Source organism: Chelonoidis abingdonii, chromosome 4 (genome assembly GCF_003597395.2).
Source record: "Chelonoidis abingdonii isolate Lonesome George chromosome 4, CheloAbing_2.0, whole genome shotgun sequence".
Classification (NCBI taxonomy): Eukaryota; Metazoa; Chordata; order Testudines; family Testudinidae; genus Chelonoidis; species Chelonoidis abingdonii.
In genome coordinates, this window is record NC_133772.1 from 82476075 (window position 1) to 82488292 (window position 12218).

A 12218-nucleotide genomic window follows, 5' to 3' on the forward strand; every position below is an offset into this window, starting at 1 on the left:
CATAGACATTTCTACAGCTTCACAAAAATAAGATATTTCCACCGTATTTCTTGGGTATTGAGGACAAGCTGGCGGGGAACTGAGATTCCTGGACGTTAGTTAGCCCAACTGAATTTATATAACATGCAATAGCTACTTCATCATTGCATATCTTGTAGATCTGATCCCAGTGATTAATATAATCCTGTTCATGAGAATAGTTCACCTCCATGGTTTTAATATCTGTTTTCTTTTAAAAATTAAACTAAGTCAGCATACTGAAAACTGAATGTAAGGTCCAAGGTGCCAGTTGGACAGTCATATTCTGTTCAGGTTCTTATGTTGCTTCCATCATCATGGGGTCTGAGACTGACATCCTTTGTTCTTCCACAGAACAGGAACAGTGCAAGTATCCCTACATTGTCTTCTGCCTGTGTGCTTCAGTCCCGTCCTCAAGTAACAGGGTACTGCAGCTCAGTGTCCTAGGCTGACATTGCCAAGAGGCCAATTAATGCCAGTTGTGGGGGTACCCTAAGAATTAGACTCAGATTACCAATGCATTTCACAGGTCATCAGAAAGCAATGGTCACTGTCAAACAAGGCTATATCTGAGCCAGTGATTTAGATGAGAAAAACACTCCAGCCTATTACCAGTCCTGTGAGCCATCCAGTGCCTCCACAGTCATTTCCTGTATACGGCATTTAAAACATGCGAGAAATACTGGGAGAGGTGGCAAATCTATCTCCATCAGAGAATTCCAGCTAAAGGGACAATGGTGTTAGCAATTTATTTTGTGTGAGACCCCCTCCAAGATGTGTTACTGAGCCTTGACGTGGACTAAGGTTATCCAGGGACTAGAGTTTCCTGAGAAGGAAACTCCATGCTCTAAATTAAGAAACTCTGAGAACTGCTAATGATTTGACGTGAATGATTCTCATGTGTGAGGGTTTTTACCTCATCAGAATGAAGTCTGTTTTATCAAAGACAATTCAGATTGTTTGGTAAACACAGGAGACACTGAGTTGTGCATTATTGTTATGGCTAATGCCATTGATTTCTCATGGGACTCTGTGCCATGCTATTGTTATGGCTAATTCATAGTTCTGGCAGTGTAACTATCAGAATGGTGTCATATAGATTGTTCTTTAAACTCTGGATGGAATTATTGTATCTTCTGCTTTTCAGCTCCACTGACTCTAAATGCTTGTGACCTTTCCTCCTTTTACTGGTGACAGCCACTGAGTTTAAGGAAGCCTGCATGCTCTCTGAACTTGAAGGAAACTTCCAGTTCAACATCAGAGGGGTAGCCATGTTAGTCTGGATCTGTAAAAAGCAACAAAGAGTCCTGTGACATCTTATAGACCAACAGACGTATTGGAGCATAAGCTTTCGTGGGTGAATACCCACTTCATCAGATGCATGTAGTGGAAATTTCCAGAGGCATCGGTATTCACCCACGAAAGCTTATGCTCCAATACGTTTATTAGTTTATAAGGTGCCACAGGACTCTTTGTCGCTTTTTCCAGTTCAACTGCACAGAAGGACAGTACTTTTACTTTAAGATTTTATTTCAGAAAGTCAAGAACTTTGATCACAAAGCAAGAGATCAAAGGATCACAACTACCGTCTGCAGTTAAAGGCACTCTGAAGAGTATACTGGCATGGTAGGTCGGCATGGGGTTTTTCTGTCGGTGTAGGAATATCACCTCCCTTATTTTTCCTCCCTTGGTATCCTGCTGTTAATTGATTTGCCTCGTTCGACTGACCTCACACTTAGTAAGGCATTTCACTTCTTTTCATGTAGTTATACCTGCTCCTGTATTTTCCACTCCATGCATCTGATGAAATGGGTTCTAGCCAACAAAAGCTTATGCCCAAATAAATCTGTTAGTCTCTAAGGTGCCACAAGGACTCTTCGTTGTTTTTTCCCTTAACAAAATTAGTTATGTTGACAGAAGCCCTCTTCCACTGACCTAGCTGTGTATACACAGGGTTTTATGTTGGCATGGCTGTGTCAGTCAGGGCTGTGTTTTTTTGCACACTCCTGACATAGCTATGCCAATATAACTTTCCTGAGTAAACCTGGCCTCAGGGTACATCTACCCTGCAGGCAGGAGGTCTGATTGCTGCACATGTAGACATAGCCAAGCTAGCTCAATAAAAATAGCTCTAGCTAGCCATTCTAGTATAAGCCTGCCTTGGACCCTGGGTACCAATTTGGGTGCCTAGCCCATGCTGCCAGCTGTGCTGCTGCAGCTTCACTGCTATTTTTAGCCAGCTAGCTTGATCAGAGCTAGCTCAGATCTGTCTACAGTGTAGCAGTCCCATCTCATAACTGCAGTGTAAACATACCCTAATATGGGAGGGTGTAGTAGACTAGGTCTCTAAGTTTAGGATGGTTGAAAGGGTAGACAGGGCTGGCTTTACGCCAATTCCCCCAATTCCGGCCCTGCGCCAAAGAGGGCCCCATGCCTGCGCCTAAGGGGGCCCCGATCTGGGGGTCTTTGGTGGCAGTGGGGGTGTCTTTTGGTGGCGCAGAAGACGCGGAGTGGACTCCCCGCCACCAAAGTGCTGCTGAAGCCCTGGACCACCACCGAGTATTCCAATGGGGCCCCGCGGGTCATAAAGCCGGCCCTGAGGGTAGAAAAAACTACTGGAAGCCAGAACTCCTGGCTGTGCCACAGATGTTATTCTTGGAAAGTGAACTTAGCCAATCTGTGCTTCAATTTCTCTCTTTATACAATAGGGATAGTAATACTGTTTGCCTTCCTCACATAAGAATAGGCATTGTTGTACAGTGCTACCTACAGAACTGAAACATTGGTTCTCTCCATTTACACATCATTAGCTACAGGGTATGATTTACAGAGTTTTTTTCTTTTTTCTCCACTGGTAGGTACTTAAGAAATACTATTTTTTAAACTATGTTTGCTCTTGTCATCAAGGGCACAATATTGATCCATAAGGGTTTGTCTACACAAACACACAATTTGCAGCAAGCTGGCATGTAAATCTGCCCTGCACTAACCTGCTGCATACTAAGTGTCCGTCTGTGTAGAACAGGGGTGGGCAAACTTTTTGGCCCGAGGGCCACGCTGAGGTTGCAAAAGTGTATGAAGGGCCATATAGGGAAGGCTGTCCATCCTCAAACAGCCTGGCCCCTACCCCCTATCCAACCCCTCCCACTTCCTGCCCCCCTCACTGCCCCACTCAGAACCCCCTGACCCATGCAACCTCCCCTGTTCCTTGTCCGCAAACCGCCCCCTCCTGGGACCCCACCCCTTAGCCAACCCCCCCTGCTCCCAGTCCCCTGACTGTTCTGATCCCTAACCACACCCCCACCCCTTGACAGGCCTCCCCAGACCCCACGCTTATCCAACTCCCTTGTTCCCCCGCCCCCTGACAGACCTCCCCAGACCCCACACTTATCCAACCCCCTTGTTCCTCCACCCCCTGACAGGCCTCCCCAGGACTCCCACACTTATCCAATTGTCCCCCGTCCCCTGACCGCCCACCAGAACCTCCACCCCATCCAACCGCCCCCTGGCTCCCTGTCCCCTGACACCCCCGCCCCTTGCCCCATTACCATGCCGCTCAGAACAGCGTGTCTGGCAGCTGCGCCACCCAGCTGGAGCCAGTGCTGCTCAGCAGAAGCGCAACCCCGCCGCCCAGAGCGCTGCCCATCCGGTGGCGTAGCTGCAGGGGAGGGAGGACAGCCTCCACAGCTGGGAGCTCATGGGCTGGGCAGGATGGTCCTGTGGGCCGGATGTGGCCCACAGGCCATAGTTTGCCCACCTCTGGTGTAGACCCTACTGCTGCCCACTAGGGAACTTTTATGGTGTCGCAGCAGAGTTCATGTAGACAATTAGTGCCTGGCAGGCTAGTGGAAGGGAGATTTACACTCCAGCCTGCCACAAACTAAGTGTTTGGTAGACAAGTTCTGACTCCTAAGAGCTTCAGTGTGTAATTTGTGGCACTCTAGCAACCCCTAGTGTCTCTAAAACATATTTGTCTTCTTTATTCCATCTAAACCAGAGGTAGGCAACCTATGGCACACATGCCAAAGGCAGCATGTGAGCTGATTTTCAGTGGCACTCACACTCACACTGCCTGGGTCTAGGGGGCTCTGAATTTTAATTTAATTTTAAATGAAGCTTCTTAAACATTTTGAAACCTTATACAATAGTTTAGTTACATATTATAGACTTCTAGAAAGAGACCTTCTAAAAAGTTAAGATGTATTACTGGACCGCGAAACCTCAAATTAGAGTGAATAAATGAAGACTCAGCACACCACTTCTGAAAGGTTGCCGACCCCTGGTCTAAACAGATGGAAAACTAAATACAGCTTGGTCAGCCAGATGGAATGGTATGGAAAGTGCTGTACCTCTAAATAGCTAAATAGGGTGTGGTGGCAGTAGGGAGGTGGGGATTTCCCATGAGGTATGAGCTCTTTTAGCAAAGATTGTAATAGTAGCTGAGATGAACAAGTTTAACTTGGGGGTAAAGAAACAAAGTACTCCAGCAAAAAGCCACTTGTGATTACCTTCGCAGCAAATACCTTGGCTCCAAAGAGAGGCCATTTCCGGGCCACTGTCAAATAAATTCTAATGCATTCTAGTGCAGAGCATCCCTGCAGCACCATCCACTTTGTAGCCAGCTTGTCAGCCAACCGCCTGTGGGAATTCAAGTTACATTACAACATTTGCTCATGTCTTCAAATAAATGTAATGTTATTTTTACAATAAGTTAACAGTGTTTTTCATCCTGAAGGGCTGGAAGTGTCTTTTAAACTACTGTAGGCAGAGCTGGTAGTACCACCTATTATTTAGGTTGCCCAAAACATCCTATGATAAGATCTTATTCAGTTGTTTATAAATTTGTCAGACTTGAACCATTTGGGCTGAAGTTTTCCATACTGGGCATCTGCCTCAAGCTGAATCTTTTTGGAAAATTTTAGCCAAACGGTTCAGTCATCTAGGAGGAGGAGGCTAGGGGAAAATACATTATCTCATCCAGGTTAAAAAAAATCTGGTGACCTTTTCTTTTGAAAGGTCCAGCGACCCCATGCTTTGGAGCAGGGATTTGAAATTTGGTAGGGGAGTGGCCTCTGTGTTAAGGCTCTGCCTTTTCACATCTCCATGAAAATCTACCCAGATTTGGTCAAGTCATAAATACATGCTCAGAGACTTCTTCAATTTTAGGCACTAAACGTTTCAAAGAAACCATCCTCAGTGAGCATGCTCGAGTATCTCGCACTTCCAACGTGTAACCAGGCTGCACATGCGCCATCCTCACAGAACAAGTGAGTGTGCTCCATACTTTCATAGCTCCTGTATGTGACCAAAGTGTGCATGTGCCATCCTCACCGAGCCACTGAGCATGCTCTAGGCCAGGACCAGACTATTCCTGTAATTGCTGCTTCAGGGTGCTCTGCGCCAGGACGGAGCTGAGCACTGGAAATGAGAGCAGGGAATCTGTTTCTCCTGTGCTCTCAATGACTCCCCTGCTGATGCCCAGGCAGTGTGGAGGAGGAAGCTGTCAGATTTGAACAGAGAGGAGACAAAACCAGTGGCAGAGGGGAAGGAAAGGATTTGATTGGGACAAGGAGTGTGATGAGGGGGAAGGAGATAAACTGTGACATGGGGCTAGAAGAAGGATGACTGGGACTGGCTGGGCATTTGAGCAAGGAGACTGGGATTGGGTGGAGGCAAGGGAAGCTGGAATTTGTTGGGCAAGGAGACTAAGACTAGGAGCCAGGGGGAGACTGGGACTCAGTAAGGGAAATGGAGCAGATGACTTGGAGCCAGTTGGCTGGGGAAGGGACACTGAGGCTGAAAAAGGAGCTTGAGGGACTGCAACTGGCTGGATAAGGAATGTGGGACTAGGAACCAGTATTTGGGGGAAGAACAGAGCAGAGGGAGGAGAGAGAGATCCGAGAAGTAGTTGGAGTGCAGGGGGAGAAGTAGGGTAAAGAGACTGGGATGAGCCAGGGAAAGGGTAAACTGGGCAATGAGCTGGGGAATAGGGAGGGGAAGTGAAGATTGGATGTAGATCCTGGGGATGAGACTGGAACTGGGAACCAGATGGAGGGAAGATGGGGAATGGGAACTGGGACTGGCTGGGCAAGGAGACTGAGATTGGGAGTCAGGGGGAGATTGGGACTTGAAGAGTGAGCCTGGAGGGGGGAAACTAGAACCTTCTGTGCAAGGAGACAGGGCCTGGGATGAGAAGCCTGAGGTGTATAGACTGGCACAGGGCAGGCAAGGAGGATAGGACTGGGACAAGGAGACGGGGTGGGGAAAAGACAGGACTGGGCTGGGGACAGATTGGAAGGGATGAGGCAGAAGGAGTCAAGCTTGTGGGAGAACAGGCAGAAGTTTGTGCCCACTAGAGCACACTCCCCTCCAGAGGCTAAAATGGAAACCAAAGATTCTGAGTCTCACCATTCCCCTGCAGTCAGAAAATATCTGTGATAACTACTGGTAAAGGATGTATCTCAGCCTCCTCAAGTGCTGGTCCTGTAGTATGACACCTATTGTTGCTAACAGTTACTCTGTTTGCTCCAGTGGCAGAGGTCTGTGCTGTGGCTCTAAAGGTTCTAACCCTGCTGATGAACCATGTGAGTGTCAATATGATGCTGGATGATGGAATTTCTGTATATTCAGTTTGGTTTATTTAAAACCTAGGAAATTACACATTAAAAAATGACATTAGAAGAACATTATTAAGGTTGCAAAGTCAAGCACTCAAAAGTTAGGAGACGCCAGAATTAAGGTTGTCTGTGCAACCTTAATTTGGACCACTTGTGCATATGCAATATGATACAATCTTTAATTATATGACAGTATTTTTTCCACGGGACCCCTCCCTCATTCAGTGCAGAGGAAGAAACTGCTGTGGGCATTGATCAGGATTTTGTAGTGAAGGAGGCTGATGTCTGTAGGAATCCTGTGTCTTTTGTTGCTGAAATTGGAAGATCTATGGCAGTGGTGGGCAACCTGTGGCCCAAGGGCCAGACGCAGCCCGTCAGGGTAATCCACTGGCAAGCCACCAGTTTGTTTACATTTTCACAGCCACCCAGAGCTCCCAGTGGCTGCGGTTTGCCAATGGGAGCTGGAGGAAGCGGTGGCCAGCACGTCCCTGTGGCCTGCACCGCTTCCCGCAGCTCCCATTGGCTGGGAACAGTGAACCGCAGCCCCTGGGAGCTCCAGGCGGGATGCAAATGTAAACAAACTGTCTGGTGGCCCGCCAGCATATTACCCTGACGAGCCAGGTTGCCCACTACTCATCTGTGGTGAATGAGGCAGGGAATTGCAGGAAGAGAAAGGATGATCTCATAGTCAAGGCAGGTGAATATTGTCCTGGACAACTGGATTCTATCCCTGCCTCTTCCACAGAGTTCCTGTGTGAATATTAATTGTTGTTATTACTTTTTTTATTATTATAGCAGCACCTAGGAGTCCCTGTCATGGACCAGGACCACACTGTTCTCGGGAGCTGTACAAACAGAACACAAAGAGTCCCTGTGCCTGGTCAGCTGACTTCAGTTAGGTTTACAAAGGGCATTTGGGCCTGTGGAAAGAGAGACTGAGTGAGGAAAGGAGACCTGGTGAGTCAGAGTTAGAAAACTTCAGGAAGCAGGTGCAGTGGACTGCCAAAGTCCACTCAGAGGGAAAGCAGTGGAGACTGAGGGATAAATGGGAAAAATCCCCTGGGGATAAAAATCCCAGGGTGATCTGAAGAACTGTAATCTATAAACATAATTTATATTAATTTAAAAAATATATTAAGCTGTTTGATGTCCAATTTTAAAGAACATCAATCTACTGACCTGGTGGAAGTCACAAGCTAAGCACTTGGAACCAAAGTTTGTTGAAGTGCTAACCCAGCTTTTGACAACCTTCTGCAGGTACAGCAAGAATATTTCCTTTATTTTGGTTTGTTCAATGAGTTCAGTTCAATGACTCTTTCATTGAAAGTTACAAAACTGCCTGGAAGTTGGAAAAAGCAGGAAAGCTTGTTTTCCTCTTCCAATCTATGAATAAAATCTAACTGTGAGAGGATGAGATCTATTAATTCTAAAATCGTAAGGGACATGGTGACCAACAACAATCAGTTCATTCACTAATTACAGACAATAGTTTCTTTGTGTAATAAATCAGTTGGTTTTAAATGCAAAACATATTTTGATAAATTTACTTTTTTCTTCTGTATTCAGCCCATTTAAGATTGTTTTTATTAGTTAAATAAACATTTTAAAATGCTGTTTTTGTGCATTTAATTGAATTTAAATTTCCATCAAAAAGCAGCTTGACAAATCACAAGTATAAAAAGTAATTTAGTAAATAAAAAATGCATAATTCTCCATTTTCTAACATAATAAAGTAAAAATTAAGAATCTGAATAAGTGTATGTTAAGCTATGTGGTTGCTTAAATAAACATGTATAGTTGTATGCTGGTTAGCAAAAGGAATCACCAAATGTAGTGTAAAGGCTATATTTAGTTACAAAACAACATTTGAATAGTTAACAACCAGTCAGAATCAACCTTTCTTTAGGAAAGTAACTGAAGTACAAATGCAAAACAAGATTAAAATTCTTGATTTAAATCAAAGTTTTCTGTTTCCTAATTTAAATCACTTTCATTTAAATCAGTCCACCTTGGAAGAAATTAACAATTCTGTCTTCGGAACAGGGTTTGAATAGTGAGCAGTAAATGTGGCCTGGGGCCACACATTGAAAATGTGGCGAAAATAAAATATTGAGTAGCTGCTCATTGATTGTGCACTGAACAAGGCAGGGATCCTGTAGGGAGGAATAGCATGCAATAATGTAACTAAAGACTGTATCATAATGCATATGCACCAGGGGGCTCAACTAAGACAACCTTAATTCTGGCATTTTCTAACTTTTGAGTGTTTGACTTTGCAACCTTAATAATGTTCTTTTAACTGTCTGTATAAAATTTAGGATTCACTTCACCCACCACAGAAGTTCAGCCCCCTCTGTAACAAAAGCACAACAGTTTAGCAGTGCAGAGCAATATTGCACAGCAGTTCAGGATAGGAAGTGATGGAGAACGGAAACAGTGGAAAATCTTCAAGGAGGAAAATGTAATTACCCAAATGTAGAGTCCCAGACGATCTATATTGGAAGCTCCCACACCTTAACTGAAGGGGTGATGTTGAATTTTTAACAAAGGCTTCCTTTTTTCAAAACGTTAGTGAAGTTAGTGATTTGGTAGGATCCTATGCCACGATTGTGCAGGAGATAAAGAGGTCCTTTGCTTCCACATTATTATTGTATTGTGATAGTTCCTAGGAGCCCCAGTCACTGACCACAACCCCATTGTGCTAAGAACTGTGCAACAGTATCTGCAAAATCTCAAATAGTAGCTTTCTTCCATGTGGTAGAAGCCTGTCTAACGCAGGCTGTCTTCTCCCAAAGAGAAACCATTTCTCAGGTGCGTACCTTAGTACCACCATCATCTGTCACTTCACAATTAGACTGTGGTAATATTTTCCACATGGGGTTACAACTTAAGTCAACTTGGAAACTGCAGCTGGTGCAGAGGGCCATAGACTCTTTGTTAAGCAGCATGTCTTGCTATGAGAATATGAAATCTGCACCAGTTCATTCCCTGGTGGAGTTAATATATTAATTCTGATCAATAAAGCTCTTAAAAGGCTTGGGATCTGCCTGTCTAGGAGATTGCCTTGCTCCCCGGGCAACACAGCTGAGATCAGTGGGAGGCCCCTGAGCTATAGCTTAATTGGTACAGATGTGGATTCTTTTTTTAAAAAATGACGCTTAGACTTCAGAATTCACTCTCTCGTGGTCCAAAGAAGCCCAGATTTGTTGAACTTTAGGGCATACTTCAAAGCCCATCTATTTGGCCAGCCATTTGGAGACAGTTGTGGTTTGTGGGGCGTTCAGGCAGGTCATGGATTTTGATTTTGGGCATATCAGGACTGTTGGAGCCAAGATGGGTAACACGGGTTTTTTAGACTGGTTTCCTTTGTGCATAGAAGGGTGGCTTGTTTGCAAATGCTGTTTTAGTCTAGGTTGGTTTGTATATCACCTTTCAAGGGCATCTATTGCCTGGGATCTGAGTTCTTTTTATACTTATATGTTGAACTCAAAATAGATTTGTGGATTTCACTTCTCTTGACAGTTTCTCTTTAAACTTTCTTTCTAAATAAGAAAAGAGATGGATGTATTTTGTAGTAGCAAGTGGCCTATTTTTTTTCCACAGCAAAATTTTATATAACTGAACCGTTTTAGTCTCACCTGAGATGCTCAGGGGTAATGTTTTGTTTGTAACATTTGGGAAAGAATTTGTCCAAGATCTGTTGGAGAAGATGTTGCATTTTGGACTGTGGTGTACCCCCAGGGCTTGAGGATACTGGTCGATCCAAGTCTCCATATTCCACCTGCACCAGAATTAAAGGGTATTGGTTTATATCACAGTGAAAAATGACAAGTTCTTGGACCAATATCTTCTCCATACACAGCAAGTGACTCTTGGGGATAGGCCTGCCCCGGAAATTTCTTAGTCTGTGGAGGGTGAAACAAGATTTAGGCCAGCCATTCTGTGTGCCAGAAAACTAATCTCGATGTATTGCTATTTTCCCCCTCAACTGACCAATAAGAAACCAGCTTATTTGTACACAATATAAGCAAGATTTCTCCATCTGCTGCAGTGCATGGTTGCTAGAGGCAGCTGGTGGTGATTTCTCCCTGCTTAGGGGAACTCTGCTGGTAGAAATGGCTCTGCTCCCTCTTGTGCCAGCCGTTTCCCACAATCTCCAGCATGTCAGGGATCTTAAGAGCATGGGCTGGGTAGAGAGGAGATTCCCCACCATGGGTGCCAAGTTTGTATAATTTTTGGTGGTGCCCAGAATGGGTCCAAACAGAACCGTCCCATCCATAGGACAGACTGGGGCAACTGCCTTCAAGGGGACGCGGGGTCCAGGGCAGCCTAGCGGGTTAGCAGGGGGCCTGGCGCTGGCAGCAGCAAGTGACCCGGTCCCCGCCTCTCTCTGCCGGCTCAGGGGAGGGGGCAGAAGCCAGAAAGAGGTAGGTTGGGGGCTTGAGGGAAGGAGTGGAATGGGGGTGGGGGGGAGCAGGGCAGGAAGAGGTAGGGTGGAGGCTTGGGGGCAGGGGTGGAGTGGAGCAGGCTGGGGCCGGGTCGCTCGCTGCCGCCACCACCAGGCCCCTCGGGACCCGCATCCCCCTGAAGCACAGAGCCCCCCAAAGCACAGGTCTGGGGCGGTTGCCCCAGTCCATCCTATGGATGGGACGGCTCTGAAAATACAAGCCCAAACATTGGCGGAGCCAGGCCCACCTTCCTTAACATTGGTGGAGTATGAGCCCATATAACTCGCTGCCTATGTTCCCCACTGGGGTGAGGTCTCAGAGGGATCTGATGTCAATGGCACAAATTAAGCTACTCCTTGCAGCTTTCACTTACTCTAGAGCTGAGTGAGGGATGATCAGGGCACTGCAACTGGTTCCCTGCATCACGCCTCTCTCCGTTGTACTCAAGCTCTGCTTGAACAAGGTGGAGAACCTCTCCTCCTCCTCCTATGTCTAAGGATACTTTTCTCTGACTGGCTTAGTGAACAGACTCATCATTTGCTTTAGCCAATACAGCAGGTCAGTTAAAGTCCAGTAAGACACATCTGTCCTGTCTACTACAGCAATACTTGGCACACAATGTGAATAAATCCACAATGGTAATATGATACATGTAACTTACATATGGAGGCCTAATTTAGGACCCTGCAAAATGTTTTTCCTGAGGGAGGTTCTAGGTTGTTAGCAGTATAACAGGGAGTGCTCAGACCATTAGGCTAAAATCAGAACAGTGATATTTTAATATCTCCATCAGAATGGCTGTGCAGAGCTGTTTTGGGGCTTTCCCAGCCTGTCTGTGTTTTCCTAAAGCTCCTGCTAGAAAAGAATTCCCTTGAGGGAATGATGGATGCACACATGCAGTCAAAGCAGTAAACATCATCAATGACCGTCTTCCTGCAAGAGCAGCAGCAACAAACTTCTTATCCCCTCTTTTTGTATTAAGACTGTTGCACATGGATAATGCTGCTTCTTAGCTTAGTTTCAGTTTTTCACTGTTTATGGTGAATAATTTACTTGAGTGATGTTGGTTTGGCATGACATGACTCATTCTGTGTGCGAGCAGTTTGATAAGGAACACTATCTCTGTTGTACCAGC

General features: G+C 45.6%; 2 protein-coding genes across 5 annotated transcripts in view; one reads left to right on the plus strand and one right to left on the minus strand.

Annotated features, from left to right (window-relative positions):
• The window catches only part of PIGH (phosphatidylinositol glycan anchor biosynthesis class H), a 43482-nt gene that overhangs the window by 23898 nt on the left and 7366 nt on the right, over window positions 1-12218 (plus strand). The window lies entirely within an intron of this gene.
• The window catches only part of PLEKHH1 (pleckstrin homology, MyTH4 and FERM domain containing H1), an 89283-nt gene that overhangs the window by 5750 nt on the left and 71315 nt on the right, over window positions 1-12218 (minus strand). The window contains exons 25-26 of the mRNA XM_032774746.2: window positions 10274-10416; window positions 4527-4656 (exon numbers count right to left, since the gene is read on the minus strand). Coding sequence (XP_032630637.1) covers window positions 4527-4656; window positions 10274-10416 — 273 coding nt within the window. The remainder of the gene's footprint in view (window positions 1-4526; window positions 4657-10273; window positions 10417-12218) is intronic.